The sequence below is a fragment of the Papio anubis genome, chromosome 9, assembly GCF_008728515.1.
Source record: "Papio anubis isolate 15944 chromosome 9, Panubis1.0, whole genome shotgun sequence".
NCBI lineage: Eukaryota > Metazoa > Chordata > Mammalia > Primates > Cercopithecidae > Papio > Papio anubis.
In genome coordinates this window covers 87,290,650-87,307,080 of record NC_044984.1, presented here as the reverse complement: position 1 = coordinate 87,307,080, position 16,431 = coordinate 87,290,650, and the positions used below count along the sequence as shown (strand labels likewise).

Below are 16,431 nucleotides of genomic sequence, written 5' to 3'. Positions count from 1 at the left end.
CTCCTCTCCCCTCTCCTCTCCTCCTTTCCCCTCCCCTCCCCTCTCCTCCCCTCCCCTCTCCTCCCCTCGTTTCCCCTCCAGTTCCCTCCCATCCCTTCCTTTCTCTTCCCTTCTCCTCTCCCCTCCCCTCGCCTCACCTCTTCTTTTTTTCACAGGATCTTGCTCTGTCACCCAGACTGGAGTGCAGTGGTGCAATCATAGCTTTCACTGCAGCCTCGAACTTCTGGGCTCAAGCAATCCTCCCACCTCAGCCTCTTGAGTAGCTGAGATTACAGGCATGTGCCACCATGTCCAGCTAATTCTGTTTTTTTTTTTTTTTTTTTCAAATTTGATCTTTCTTTTTCTTAGTTCTTTGCTTCAATTTTCAAGCTTCTCTTTTATTTATTAAAACATTCAAATACGATTATTCTATATTTTCTGTCTGGTAATGTTTATAGCATTATAGTATTTGAAACTTTATAGGTTTGACTCTGTTGCTAGTTCTTTCTGTTGGATGTCACTCATAATGGCTTGTGGCTTGTTCTCTTGTATATTTTGTAAACTTTTTTCGATTGTGAATTTTTGTTCCTTGGAACTTTTCTTGTGGAAACTCTTTGTGGTCTATGTTGATGTTCTTCCAGAGAGGATTTGCTTTTGCCAGTGCTCAACATTATGTATTACATATATGTTATTACAGCCGACACTTGAACAACACAGGCTTGAACTGCGCAGGTCCACTTACATGTGAATTTTCTCCCACCTCTGCCACCTCTGAGACAGCAAGACCAATTCTACTTCTTTCTCTTCCTTCTCAGCCTACTCAGAGACAACAAGGATGAAAAACTTTATCATGATTCACTTCCACTTAATGGATGGGAACATTAGAGAGGTGCTGTTAACTGGGGACTGCCTGAAATTAAGCTCTGAGCTTGAAATTCTTCAGATTATATAACAGCATACATTCTGACTACTAATCTAATTGAGGGCTATTGGTGGTTATGGATTCTCAGGGGAAATTATTTTTTCCATATGCCACCAATACTAAGGTACAGACAAGGTCTTTGTTGGTCTCTCTCTCTGTCTCTCTAAGGTTTGTTTCCTTTTTACCTTAACATTGAGTTTGGCTTCCTACCTTGGACAAGCTCTAGATTTTAACATTGTGCCTTTAACAGCTTCTAAGCAGAATTGGAAATATCATGGTCTCTAGGACATTAAAGAAATAAACATTAAAGAAATAAACATTAAAGAAATACTTTGGTGCGATTTATATAATATTTTATATTTTATAATATGTAGTTGACCCTTGAACAATTTGAGTGCCAACCTCCTGTGCAGCTGAAATTCATGTATAACTTTTGACTCCCCAAAAACTTAACTACTAATAGCCTACTGGTGACCAGAAGCCTTACCTATAATATAAACAGTTGATTCACACATATTTTGCATGTTATATATGCTATATACTGTATTCTTTTTTTTTCTTTGCACATTATAAAAAAGACATTTATTCAGCATCATGATCAGACTATTACATTTAGCAAGCAACAGCATGGATGCAAAAAAAAAAAAATCTACATTAAAACCCTTTGTTGGAATGCTTTACACTTTGCACAGAACAGAAATTAAAATGACTTGTTAAACAATTAGTCACTAATACAGTTCTTGAGTTTTTTGCCCATATCCATGAGTATTTGTCTAAAACAGGTCTTCTTTGTAGCAGCTAGGCCCTGCCACCACTGTGCTTGGCTGAGTTCACAAATCTGTTGTAACCTGTAACTTCCCTGTCACTTCTCTGGCTCTCCTCTCCTGCTAAGCTTTGTTTCCTAATTAAAATCTTCTGCCTCTGCCATAGCTACTGCTGCTACTGAAACTGCCATAGCCACCTTGGTTTCTTGGTTGGCAAAGTATTGGCCTCTACCACCATAAGGGCTAGGGCTTCTGTCTCCAAAGTTTCCTCCCTTCATGGGTCCAAAATTTGAAGACTGATTGTTGTAATTGCCAAAATCATCGTAGCTTCCACCGTCTCCAAAATTGCTTCCATCATTACCAAACCCATTATAGCCATCCCCACTGCCACCATATCGACCACTACCACTGAAGTTTCCTCCATTACCAGAGTTGTCATTCCCACCGAAACCACCTCCACGACCACCACCAAAGTTTCTAGAACCACTTCAGCCTCTTTGGCTGCATAAAGCACTAGCCATCTCTTGCTTTGAGAGGGCTTTCCTAACTTCACAGCTGTGGCCATTCACAGTATGGTATTTCTGAATGACAGTCTTATCCACGGAGTCATGGTCGTCAGAGGTTACAAAGGCAAAGCCCCTTTTCTTGCCACTGCCTCAGTCAGTCATGATTTCAGTCACTTCAATTTTTCCATACTGTTTAAAATAATCTCTTAGGTGATGTTCTTCAGTGTCTTCTTTAATGCCACCAACAAATATCTTTTTCACAGTTAAGTGGGCACCTGGTCTTTGAGAATCTTCTCTTGAGACAGCTCTCTTTGGTTCCACAACTCTTCCATCCATCTTGTGTGGCCTTGCGTTCATGGCTGCATCTACCTCCTCCACAGTGGCATATGTGATGAACCCAAAGCCCCTGGAGTGCTTGGTGTTTGGATCTCTCATTACCACATAGTCTGTGAATGTTCCCCATTGCTCAAAATGGCTCCTTAGGCTCTCATCGGTTGTTTCAAAGCTCAACCCTCCAATGAAGAGCTTCCTCAGCTGTTCGGGCTCTTTAGGAGACTCAGACTTAGACGTGATGGAAGGGAGAAGAGAGATTTTAATGATGCTTCTTCGGCGGCGTCCGCGGGCAGAAAGGAGCAAGCTGATGAACGTGTCTCACTGTATTCTTACAATAAAGTAAGATAGAGAAAAGAAAATGTTGTTAAGAAAATCATGTGGCTTATGTAGAAGAATGAAACTGGACTCCCTACCTTTCACCATATACAAAATGTAACTCAAAATGGATTAAAGATTTAAATGTAAGACCTTAAACTATAAGAATCTTAGAAGAAAACCTAGGAAACATCATTCTGGACATTAGTGTTGGGAAAGAATTTATAACTAAGTCCTCAAAAGCAATTGCAACAAAATAAAAAATTGACAAGCAGAACTAATTAAAGAGCCTCTGCACAGTGAAAGAAACTATCAACAGAGTAAAGAGATAGCCTGCAGAATGGGAGAAAACATTTGCAAACTGTGCAGCTAAGTTTGCAGATATCAAAGGTCTAATATCCAGAATCTGTAAGAAACTTAAATGGTTGAACAAGCAAAAAAAAAAAAAAAAAAAAGCCATTAAAAAATGGTCAAAAGACACAAACAAACAGGCACTTCTCAGAAGAAGATATACAAGTGGCCAAGAAGCGTGACAAAATGGTCCACATCTCTAATCATCAGGGAAATGCAAGTCAAAACCACAATGAGATACCATCTCACACCAGTTAGAATGACTATTATTAAAATATCAAAAAACAAATGTTGGTGAGGCTGCAGAGAAAAAGAAAATGCTTGTACATTGTTGGTGGGAATGTAAATTAGTTCAGCCACTGTGTAAAGCAGTTTCGAGATTTAAAGAACTTAAAACAGGACTACCATGCAACCTAGTAATCCATTACTGAGTATGTATCTCAACAAATACAAACCGTTCTACCAAAAAGACATATGTATTTGGATGTTCATTGCAGCACTATTCACAATAACAAATAAATGGAATCAACCTATGTGCCCATCAGTGGTGGATTGGAAAAAAAAAATGGTACATATACACCACAAAATACCATGCAGGCATAAAAATAACAAAATCATGTTCTTTGTAGCAATATTGATGCAGCTAGAGGCTATTATCCCAAGTAAATTAACACAGGAACAGAAAACCAAATACGGCTTGTTCTCACTTATAAATGGGAGCTAAGCATTGGGTACTCATGGACATAAAGGTGGCAACAATAGAAACTGGAGACTACTAGAATGAGAAGGGAAGGAGGCAGGCAGTGGTTGAAAATCTGACTGTTGGGTACTATGCTCAGTACCTGGGTGACAGGATCATTTGTACCCCAAACCTCAGCATCATGCAATATACCCAGGTAATGAACCTGCACATACACCCTCTGAATCTAAAATAAAAATTGAAAAAAAAAATAAAAAGAGGCCAGGTGCGGTGGCTCATGCCTGTGATCCCCCACTTTGGCAGGCCAAGGTGGGCAGATCACCTGAGGTCAGGAGTTTGAGACCAGCCTGGCCAACGTGATGAAACCACGTCTCTACTAAAAATACAAAACTTAGCCAGGCATGGTGGCGTGTGACTATAATCTCAGCTACTTGGGAGGCTGAGGCAGGAGAATCACTTGAACTCAGGAGGCAGAGGTTGCAGTGAGCTGAGATCGCTCCAGTGCATTCCAGCCTGGGCGACAGAGTGAGACTTTGTCTCAAAAAAAACCAAAAAAACAAAAAAAACCCATATGACCTAGAAAGATTCCATAGAGCCAAAAAAGAAAAAAGAAAAGGAAAGTCATAACAAAGAGAAAATCTATTTACTATTCTTTAAGTGGAAGGTCATAAAGGTCTTCATCCTTGTCTTTATGTTGAGGAGGAGGAAGAAGTGGAGTTGGTCTTGCTGTCTCAGAGGAGGCAGAGGTGGGAGAAAATCCATGTATAAGTGGACACACACAGTTCAAACTTGGGGTGTTCCAGGGTCAGCTGTAATAATATATAATATATATAATACATAATGTAATAAGTGATATTTTATATCATTTCATTGTTTTCATCAGGACAGTTCAGACTGTTGAGTACACCATATTGCTAGAAGCAAATGTCTTTGTTTATTGTTTATCCCATTCCAATTTGGCTTCCATCCTCAGTTTTTCCATTGAAACTACTCACTAGTAGTTTCACTACTAATTCTCATCTTTACTTCTTTATCCTCATCTTACTTTACTTCTTAGAAGCATGTAGTCCAGTCAACTCTTGCTGTCTAATAATGCAATCTTTCTTGTGCTTCTCTGATACCTCTCTTCTGGTGTTTTCCTAGCTCTCCAACTGACCTCCATATGTGTAGTATCTCATTACTTCACCACCTTTCTTTCCCTCTTTCTTCCTTTCCCTTTCCCTTTCCTTTCCTCCGTTCCTTCTTTCCCTCCCCTCCTCCTCTCCATCTCACTCTGTTCCCCAGGCTGAGTGCAGTGGTGTGATCACTGCTCACTGCAGCCTCAATCTTCCAGGCTCAAGTGATCTTCCTACCACTGCCTCCCGAGTAGAGTAGGTAGCTGGGACCATAGGCACACATCCCCGTGGCCCTGCTAATTTTTGTTTTTTTTTTTTCCATAGAGATGTGGTCTTGCCATGTTGCCCAGACTAGTCTTGAATTCCTGAGCTCAAACAATCCACCTGCCTCGGCTTCCCAAAGTGCTGGGATTACAGGCATGATCTACTACACCGAGCCCCTTTTCTAAAAAGCCAGTTAGATTTAGCAGTGGGAGGACTAACTCTTCCCTGATCTTGTGCCTGGGGAGAGCAGGCTTTTCTTGTTAGCATGGTCTGGTGTTTCCAGATTGTTGGCTTCTCCAGTATTCATTTCAGAATATATGAGGCAAAGAACTCATCAGTCTGTCATTCCTTGGCTGAGATCACTAACTGGTCTGCCTTCCTCTCTGTATCTTTCAGCATCTTCTTACATTTGTTTTATATATAATCCATGAATTTTAGCTGTACTTGGCAGAAGGAATAAGGAAAAGTGCATCTATGCCATTTTTTCTGGAACTGGAAATGTACCTATTTTAAAAATTAAGCCGGGTGTGGTAGCTCATGCCTGTAATCCCAGCACTTTGGGAGGCCGAGGTGGGCTGATCAGGAGGTCAGGAGATCGAGACCATCCGGGCTAACATGGTGAAACCCCGTCTCTACTAAAGATATAAAAAAATTAGCTGAGCGTGGTGGTGGGTGCCTGTAGTCCCAGCTACTCGGGAGGCTGAGGCATGAGAATGGTGAGAACTCGGAGGCGGAGCTTACAGTGAGCCGAGATTGCACCACTGTACTCCAGCCCAGCCTGGGCGACAGAGTGAGACTCCATCTCAAAAAAAAAAAAAAAAAAAAAAAAGCCAGGCATTGTGGCACGTGCCTGTAATCCCAGCCACTTGAAAGGTTGAGTCAGGAGAATCGCTTGATCCTGCAAGGTGGAGGTTGCGGTGAGCCGAGATTGCGCCGCTGCGCTCCTGTTAGGGTGACAGAGTGAGACCACAACTCAAAAAAAAAAAAAAATTGGATTATCTTATTGAATTGTAAGACTCCTTTATACTGGGTGCAAGTCATTTGCGTTTGCCAGTGTTTTCATTGCCTCCTGTTTACCGTGTGGTGAAGGAGGGATTTTGCCCTAGGGTTATGGGAATGGCTGAACACATGACACAGGACGGTTGAGATCAACAGCAGTGTGTTAGTTACATATGTTTACAGCCTAGGGGAGAAGGACACTACATGCCATGCATGGCTACATGAAGATTACATTTGGGAACAAAATGAACAACCAGGGGCTGTGGGAGGCAGGCTTGGTAGTATCAAGAGGCTGGCATACCTTCTGATTCCTAAAGAAGGATATGATTGGATTGTTTGGATAAGTGTGTGGGCTGTTGGGGGACCAGGACATGGAAACCCACTACGTAGGGATAAGCAGGCACTGTGCCTGGTCCCTGTGATCAGAAGGGCTGTTTGAGTAGGCAGCTTTATCTGTGGGGACAGAATGGGGAGGCAAACTTGTGGTTAGGCCATTTGAGGCCCTCCCAGTTTCACCAGATGTCAAGGCAGGACACAGTATCAGGCCTTAATTTGGGTCAAATATTAAATAGAATTGGGGAGAGTAATTATTTTACTTTGTGAACTTAGGGGAATAGCATTTAAGGTTTTTACCACTAAGAATGATGGTAGCCATGAGTTTTTTTCTGATCAGCTTAAGGATGCTTTCTAGTTTTCTGAGAGCTTTTCCCCTTCCCTCCCTCCCTCTCTCCCTTCTTTTCCCCTCCCCTTTCCATTTGAATGAATTTTGAATATTGCGAAATGCTTTTCCCACATCTATTGAGATGATAATATGATTTTCTCCTTCCGTTGTTTTGATGATTTACATTGATTTTTGAATGTTGATCTACTCTTGTTTCTAGGATAAGCTCCACTTGGTCTTGCTGTGTTTTTATTACTATTTTAATACAGGTGGAGCATCCCTAATATGAAAATTCAAAATCTGAAATGCTCCACAACTCCAAACTTGAGTGCCGAAATGGTGTTCATTTCAGATTTTGGATTTTTTGCCTTAGGATGTCCAACTGGTAAGTATCATGTAAATATTCCAAAAGAAAAAAAAAAAAAAAATTCCAGAATCCAAAAGTGTCTCAAGCATTTCAGATAATGGATGCTCAGCCTGTATACTGCTAGATTTCATTTGTTTATATATTTTTGGGGAACCTTTTCATTTGGTCATGACGGATATCAGTCTCTAATTTTCTTTTTTGAAATGTTTTTGTCAGGTTTTGGAATCTGGGTTTTCCTGGCCTCGTAAATTAGGAAACACTCCTTCCTATATTTTCTGAAAGAAATAGGCACTAATTATACCTTGAATGTTTGCTAGAATTCACTAATAAAACCATCTGGGCTTGGAGCTTTCTTTTTGGGAGGTGTGTTGATTATTACTCAGATTCTCTGTTTCTTTTTCAGTTAGTTTTGGTGAATTGTGTTTTTAAGGAATCTGTTATTTCATCTAATGTGTTGAATTTATTGGCATAAATGTCTGTAGCATCTGTAGTGATAGCCCATGATTTTGGTAAGAGAGAAAATATTTTATCTTTTTCTTTCTTTCCTGATTATTCCTATTAGTTTATCCATTTATTAATTTTTAAGATAGCCAACTTTTGACTTTGTTAATTTTTCTATCTTTTGCTTTTCTCTTTTATTGGTTTCTGCTTTTATATTTAATTTCCTCCATCTACTTACTTTGGATTTAGTTTGCTTATCTTTTTTCTAGATTCTTATGGTGGAAGGTTAGGTCTTTAATATGCATTTTAAATTTAATATGTGTCCTAAATTTAATGTGTAAGTTAAATTCTTGCCCTCCACCTTTTCCTGCCCCAACATTCAACTTGCTATTCTTTTAGCCATCTTAGAAAGCTGAAAATTGTAGAAAATCTCAGATACTGAAGCTAAGGATTTCAGAGCAAACTTGATTCTTCCTTTTCCTCAGTCATATTCAGTACATGATAAATCCTATTCATTTTAGCCCCCAGATATATCTTCAGTCCTTTCCCCCCACCTTTTTTTTTTCCCCCAAAGGAAGCTGTGTAGAAATTTAATTTTTAATTTTCTTGTAGCAAGGGGTCTTGCTATGTTGCCCAAGCTGGTCTCAAGCTCTTGGCCTCAAGCAATCCTCCCACCTTGGCCTCCTGAAGTGTTAGGATTACAAGTGTGAGCCACCATACCTGGTCTTATCCTCTTCTTTCTATTTCTGCTGCCACCCTCGTCTTTCACCTAGATGATCATAAGGGTGTATTATCCTTATCATTTTAGGTCACTTCTCCAAAGAGCAACCAGAAGAACTGGAATCAGATCAGGCCATTCCCTGAATTAAAATCTTCATTGGCTTTAGGAAATGCCTGCTTCCAGCTTCTGCTGGAGGCTATGCTTCCCAGCAAGAAAAGAAAAAAAAATTAATTGGCTTCCTGTTATGCAAAGTAAATTCCGTTATATCTTATCATGGTCTGTAAGGCCCTACATATGTGGCCTCTACCTACCTATCAAATCTCATCTCCTAGGCTGGGTGTGGTGGCTCATGCCTGTAATCCCAACACTTTGGGAGGCCAAGGCGGGCGGATCACAAGGTCAGAAGTTCGAGACCAGCCTGACCAACATGGTGAAACCCCATCTCTACTAAAAATACAAAAATTGGCCGGGTGCAATGGCTCAAGCCTGTAATCCCAGCACTTTGGGAGGCCGAGACGGGCGGATGACGAGGTCAGGAGATCGAGACCATCCTGGCTAACACGGTAAAACCCCGTCTCTACTAAAAAATACAAAAAACTAGCTGGGCTAGGTGGCGGGCGCCTGTAGTCCCAGCTACTGGGGAGGCTGAGGCAGGAGAATGACGTAAACCTGGGAGGCAGAGCTTGCAGTGAGCTGAGATCTGGCCACTGCACTCCAGCCTGGGTGACAGAGCAAGACTCCGTCTCAAAAACAAACAAACAAACAAAAAATACAAAAATTAGCTGGGTGTAGTGACACACACCTGTAGTCCCAGCTACTCAGGAGGCTGAAGCAGGAGAATCACTTGAACCCAGAAGGTGGAGGTTGTAGTGAGCCAAGATCATACCACTGCACTCCCGCCTGGGTGACAGAGCAAGACTTTGTCTCAAAAAAAAAAAAAAAAAAAAAAAAAATTTAAATTTTAGTTCAGTTATCACCTCTTCAGAAAACATTTTCTATTGAAATTGCTTAAGCAATAATTTTAATCCATTCTGTTACTGCCTTAACATAGACTACCATCAATCTTTAACTGTCACATATTATTGTAACTATCCTCCTTTTTTTTTTTTTTGTCTTTTTTTTTTTCTTTCTTTTTGTGGAGAACGGGGTCTCAACTCCTGGGCCCTGGGCAGGTCTTGAACTCCTGGGCCCTGGGCTCAAGCTATCCTCCCGCCTCTGCCTCCCTGAGAGCTGGGATTACAGGTGTGAGCCACGGTGCCTGGCCTATGCTTATTATTATTATATTTTTGTCTTTTTTTTTTTTTCCCTGTCCTCCTTTTATCTGATGTTACCCACCTCCTATCTCCTTTCTCTTCCAATTGAATCTATTCTTTTAAAATATCGCTAGGATTTTATGATGCCATTTTCCTGGTTAAAACCCAGGTTAGGCCAGGAATGGTGGCTCATGCCTGTAATCCCAGCACTTGGATGCCCAGGCTCGCAGATCAGTTGAGGCCAGGAGTTTGAGACCAGCGTGGCCAACATGGAGAAACCCTGTCTCTGCTAAAAATACACACACAAAAAAAAATTTAGCTGGACATGACGCTGCATGCCTGTAATCCCAGCTACTCGGAAGGCTGAGGCATGAGAATTTCTTGTGCTTGGGAGGCAGAGGTTGCAGTGAGCTGAGCTCGTGCCACTGCACTCCAGTCTAGGTGATAAAGCAAGACTGTCTCAAAAACAAAACAAAAAACAAACAAACACCCAGGTTAATGGTTTTCAATCAATTGTCCTTAGAATAAAGTCTAAATTCTTTAGCATGTTCTAGAAGTTTTTTTGTTGTTGTTTGTTTATCTTCTTTTTTTTGGTGATCTGCTTTCTTTTTACCTCTATAACTTCATTTCTTCTCGTAGTCTTCTTGATACTTTTTGATCCAGGCATACTGAATTCTCTCTCTGTTTTTACAGTGCGCCAAGTTTTTTCTTTTCTCTGGGGCTTTTCCATAAGCTAATCTCTGTACGTCACCTGCTTATCTTAGTCAGTTCAGACTGCTAATATAAAATACCACAGACTTAGTAGCTTATAAACTGTAGAAAGTTATTTCTCATAGTTCTAGAGGATGAGAAGTCCAAGATCAAGGTGCTGGCAGATTTGATGTCTAATGAGGGCCCATTTCCTGGTTCATAGATGGTGTCTTATCCCTGTGTCCTCATGTGTTGGGATGGGTGAAAGAGCTTACTTTTACCCATTAGTTAGGATAAACTAAAAAATATTTATCCTGGTGGAGCTTACATTCAACCGGGTGGAAATAGGCAAAAATAAAAACATACTAAACATACTAAACATGTATTGGCCAGGCATGGTGGCTCACGCCTATAATCTCAGCACTTTGGGAGTCTGAGGTGGAAGGATTGCCTAAGACCAGCCTGGACAACATAGGGAGATGCCGTCTCTACAAAAAATAAAAAAGAAAATTAGCCAGGAGTGGTGGCATGCACCTGTATTCTCAGCTACTCTGGAGGCTAAGGTGGGAGGATCGCTTCAGCCCAGGAGTTCAAGGCTGCAAGTTGACCGTGATTGTGCCACTGCACTCTAGCTGGGATGATAGAGTGAGACCCTGTCTCAAAAATAAATAAATAAAAAATATATCAAGTTAGACAGTTGGCGTTATTGAAAAAAATAAAGCAGGAAAGGGGGCATATAAAGTGTTCTTGGTGGCTACAATTTTAATTATTTATCAGGGAAGACTTCTCTGAGGAGGGGATAACACAAAAAGAACTGAAGGAGGTGAGGAAATGAGTCATGTGGATTTCTGGGGCAAGTATTTTTCCAGGTGTGTGGAACAGCAGGTCTCTAAGGTGGGAATATGCCTGTCATATTGAAAAAGCAACCAGGAGGCTAGTGTAGCTCTAGCATAGTGAGCAAGGGGGAGAATGGGTCAGCGATCAGTCCCACCTCTTGTAGGGCCTTATAGACTATTATACAGACTTTAGTTTTTAACTGTTACCGTGGTAGAAAGCTATCGGATAATTTTAAGTAAGGAAACGACAAGATTTGATTTGCATTTTTATGGGATACACTCTAGCTGCTGTGTGTTAGTGGGGTGAGGGTGGGGGCAAAGAGAGTGTTAGGAGGCTATTGTAATGATCTATGTACAGTGTGATGGTGACTTGGAGCAGAGTGGTAGCAGCAGAGGTGCTGAGGTTCTGGATGCATTTTCAATATGGATCTAATAGGATTTTCTGATTAGTGGGGCATAAAATGTAATTTTTTCTTTTTTGAGGCAGAGTATCACTCTGTCACCCAGTCTGGAGTGCAGTGACGCGATCTCAGCTCACTGCAATCTCTGCCTCCTGGGTTCAAGCGATTCTCCTGCCTCAGCCTCCTGCCACCACGCCCAGCTAATTTTTGTATTTTTATTAGCTTATTGGCCAGGATGGTCTTGATCTCTTGACTTCATGATCCGCCTGCCTCGGCCTCCCAAAGTGCTGAGATTACAGGCATGAGCCACTGTACCCTGCCTAAAATGTCATTTTTTTGGGTAACTTTTTCAGAGAGTCTGTAAGCTTCTTGAGGGTGAAGACCTTGTCTTATTTATCATTGTATTCTTAGCACCATACCACAACAGCTAGAACATAGTAATCACATGTCCATGTGATTTATAAAAACTCATATAGTACTTAAAAATTTATTTACTTTTTAAATTGACACATTTTAATTACACCTAGTTGTGGGTTACATTTTAATGTTCAATGCGTATCTATGTTGTATAATAATCCAATCAGTGTAGTGTATCCATCACCTCATTCGTGTGTCATTTCTTTGTGGTGAGAGCATTGGAAAGACTCTCTTTTAGCTATTTTGTGATATATAATATTTCACTGTCAACCACAGTTATCCTACTGCGAGGTAGAATACCAGCAAGTAAATACTTTTCGAATGAATGACTGTATATAGAAACTTAACAGTGAACAAACAAGAGTAAAGTGAAAGCCAACCTAAAGCTATGGTGGCAATAACAAAACAGCCGGGCATTGTGGCTCACGCCTGTGATCCCAGCACTTTGGGAGACTGAGGCAGGTGGATCACCTGATGTCAGGAGTTTGAGACCAGCTTGGCCAACATGGTGAAACCCCGTCTCTACTAAAAATACAGAAATTAGCTGGGCGTGGTAGCAAGCGCCTGTAATCTCAGCTACTCAGGAGGCTGAGGCAGGAGAATCCCTTGAACCTGGGAGGCAGTGGTTGCAGTAAGCCGAGATCGTGCCACTGTACTCCAGCCTGGGTGACAGAGGGAGACTCTGTCTCAAACAAAACAAAACAAATGAAGCATGTTTTACTTTTTCTTTTTTCTCTTTCTTTTTTGAGACAGGGTCTCACTCTATTGCCTGGGCTGGAGTGCAGTGGTGTGAACATGGCTCACCACAGCCTGGACCTCCTGGACTCAAGTGATCCTCCCGCCTCAACCTCCCAAGTACCTGGGACTATAGTTGCACACCACCATGCCTGGCTAATTTTTTTTTTTTTTTTTTTTTTTTTTGTATTTTTTGTAGAGATGGGGATTTGCCATGTTGCCAAGGCAGGTCTCAAATTCCTAGGCTCAAGCGATCTGCCTGCTTTAGCCTCCCAAAGTGCTGGCATTACAGGCATGAGCCACTGCACCCGGCTGAAGCATCTTTTAAAAAAGAATTGTTCTGTAGTTCTAGCACTTGAGACTGTGGTCATCTGGAAGACAACCCTTTCATCAGTTAAAAAAAAAATGAACTCATGTTCCTTACTTTCATCCCCGGATAATCTCCTTTAAGGGCTATTAACAAAAGGAATAATTAAAGTAATGATAGCTAACATTTACTGAATGTTTTCTTTGTACCAGGTACAATGATAAGTGCATTGCTTGTATTATCTTACTTAATTGTCATGAGATTCATATGAAGTAGGTGTTATTGTTATTCCACTTAACAGATGAGGAAATTGAAGGTCACATAGCTACTAAGAGTGATATGAATCCAGGATTCAAGCCCAAGTCTAGCTCTTAATTGCTACCCTGTCTTGCTTCCCATCTGGCATCTGTTTTCAGTCTTCCTCTCTTTCTTTGCTATTCTAAGTGACTTTGATAACTCAAGGAACATTTTAACCTCCCAGTTCCTTAATGTTGTCAATGTCAATGATCTTTATTATCTCTTTTCTAGCTACTCAATTCCATGGCAGTACCTTCTACTGTATCATCAGACACAATAGTTTCACCTGAAATATTAAAGTCATATCTCCCCATTCTTTACCATAATTATCCTCTCACAAACTTTCTTCTTCATATTCTCACTACTTCATTTCCTTGGCCTTGCTGAGTAATCTAGGTTTTTAATTGCTATCTTGTCATCTAGTCTCTCAGTCCTTCCCTTTCATCTTTAAGCGTACATCTAATGACAGATCATATTTGTTGAGTACTTATAATATCTCAAGCACTGTATTTAGTATTTTATATACACAATGACTCTGGAAGAATATGTGCTAATATTAGTCCCATTTTATAGATAAGGACACTTAAGCAAAGCAAAGTGATTTCCTTAAGGTCATATAATGAGGCATTGGTTGAGCCCCAAGTCCACATCTGTTTTTGACACTGACACTCATGATGTTATAACATTTCATCCTCATTGCTGTCTTTATTTTATTTCCTTTCTCCCTGATGCTTTCAATTCTAGTCTCTCATCCTATTATTCTTTTTTTTTGTTTGAGATGGAGTCTCACTCTGTTGCCCAGGCTGGAGTGCAGTGGTGCAATCTTGGCTCACTGCAACCTCCGCCTCACGGGTTCAAGCGATTCTCTGGCCTGAGCCTCCCTAGTAGCTGGGATTACAGGCGCACGCCACCGGGCCTGGCTAATTTTTGTGTTTTTAGGAGAAATGGGGTTTCACCATGTTGGCCAGACAGGTCTGGAACTCCTGACCTCAAGTGATCTGCCTGCCTCGGCCTCCCAAAGTGCTGGGGATGCAGGCATAAGCCACCATGCCCAGCCCCGCATCCTATTATTCTTATTTGACAAAACCTCAGGCCATACATAGATCAGTATAACAGTGCATATTTTAAAATATTAGTATTGTTAGGTATAGGGAATTTAAAATATTGTTTGAAGATGGTTTTATTTGCCTCAGAAAATTATAAGGAAGAATCATCTGGGAATTATGGGTGTGGGAAAGAATGGGATCTCAAACTAGTGGAATATAGTAAACACTAAAAATTACTTTCATTAAATTACTTTCAAGGAGAACTTCTTTGTTGAGCACATTATATGACAGAAAAGTATTTGTTATTCTTGCCAGTAATTTCTTAATCTCTGGGCACGGTGACTCACGCCTGTAATCCCAGCACCTTGGGAGGCCAAGGCAGACAGTTCTTGTCAGGGAAGAGGTTGGAGACCAGCCTGGCCAACATGGCGAAACCCCATTTCTACTAAAAATACAAAAATTGGCCAGGTATGGTGGCACGTGCCTGTAATCCCAGCTACTCAGGAGGCTGAGGCATGAGAATCCCTTGAACCCAGGAGGTTGAGATGGCAGTGATCTGAGATTGTACCACTGCACTCCAGCCTGGGCAACAGAGTGAAACTATCTCGTAAATAAATAAATAAATAAATAAATAAAATAAAACAAAAGCTAACTTGCCAATAATAGGTCTTACGTAAGTAAGGACAAAGTATCATAAAACAGAAATAATTTTTAAAAGTGTCATAAGCAAAATAATATTCTAACTGAAGCAACTGGATACCATAATGAAAAGAAATTGAACCAATGCAAATTTATAGCATAAGGGTGGGAACTAATTTTAGAAGTCCGACTTTGGATAAATTTTCACCTTTTGTACAGTTACCACTCGAAAATTTTCCTTATGTGTACTAAAAGAGATACACTAATTATTTTCTTGTTATTTCTCTTTGCATTGTCTTGTTTTATACAAATATTTTTTGTATATTTTTCTAAAAGTTGTTATTTCACAGGGTTTCATCTGCCCCTTATGTATGAAAAGATGTATAACTGCTATTGATTTATCGGAGCATTACCAGAAAGTGCACGATGAAAATGAAACAAGAGGACAGGAACTTCTTAATGACTCAAGTGTTACTGTGGGTCCTGTATATTTTGTTTTAGCATCTTGGTTTTGGGTTGCTCAAAATAGCTCATTTTTCCTTGCCTCGGTGTTGCTTAACTTTTTATGCTACAAGGGAATATGGATTGCTTTAATTATGCATGCTTAAAGGAAGTTTCAATAAGGAAAAGAGGCTCTTGGGAAGTCTGCGTGGTTTCTCTTACTGTTTGCAGCTGCCTTTTTGTGATTTTGTAAATAAATATAGAAATTTAAGTTAATATTTTGTATCAATTTTGCCCTGAAATCAAAATATTAAGTGAATATTATTCCAACATTGGTAAGTTGTATTTTTATTATTTTGTTAATGTTTCATTAATGGATGTACTAAAATGCTTTAGTATAAAATACTTTGCTCTTACATAGAAAGAGGACTTTGAGGCTGGGTGCTGTGGCTCATGCCTGTAATCCCAGCACTTTGGGAGGCTGAGGTGGGCAGATCACTTGAGGTCAGGAGTTCGAGACCAGCCTGACCATTGAGGTCAGGAGTTCGAGACCAGCCTGGCCAACATGGTGAAACCCTGTCTCTACTAAAAATACAAAAACTAACTGGGGTGGTGGCACGTGCCTGCAAGTCTAGCTACAGGGAAGGCTGAGGCAGAAGAATCGCTTGAACCTGGGAGGCAGGGGTTGTAATGAGCCGAGATCATGCCAGTGCACTCCAGCCTGGGCAACAGAGTGAGACTCTATCCCATCCCTGCCCCCTGCCCCCCCACCCCCCGCCAAAAAAAAGGAAAGAAGACTTTGCATATGAACAGTTATTGTCCCTACTGGGGAAAATATACAGCATTAGAACTTGAATCTCAGACTGTCTCAATTTTCGTTTTAATTCCCCCAGACTTGAGGATGGTGACAGAATGACATACTCTCATAAGT

General features: G+C 40.7%; 1 protein-coding gene across 3 annotated transcripts in view; it reads left to right on the top strand.

Annotated features, from left to right (window-relative positions):
• The window catches only part of EEA1 (early endosome antigen 1), a 165,201-nt gene that overhangs the window by 43,776 nt on the left and 104,994 nt on the right, over positions 1-16,431 (top strand). For 2 of the 3 annotated variants that reach the window (XM_021922755.2, XM_021922754.2), the window contains exon 3: positions 15,410-15,535. The exons of the other annotated variant lie outside the window; for it this stretch is intronic. In XM_021922755.2, coding sequence (XP_021778447.1) covers positions 15,410-15,535 — 126 coding nt within the window. The remainder of the gene's footprint in view (positions 1-15,409; positions 15,536-16,431) is intronic. 3 annotated transcript variants of the gene reach the window in all.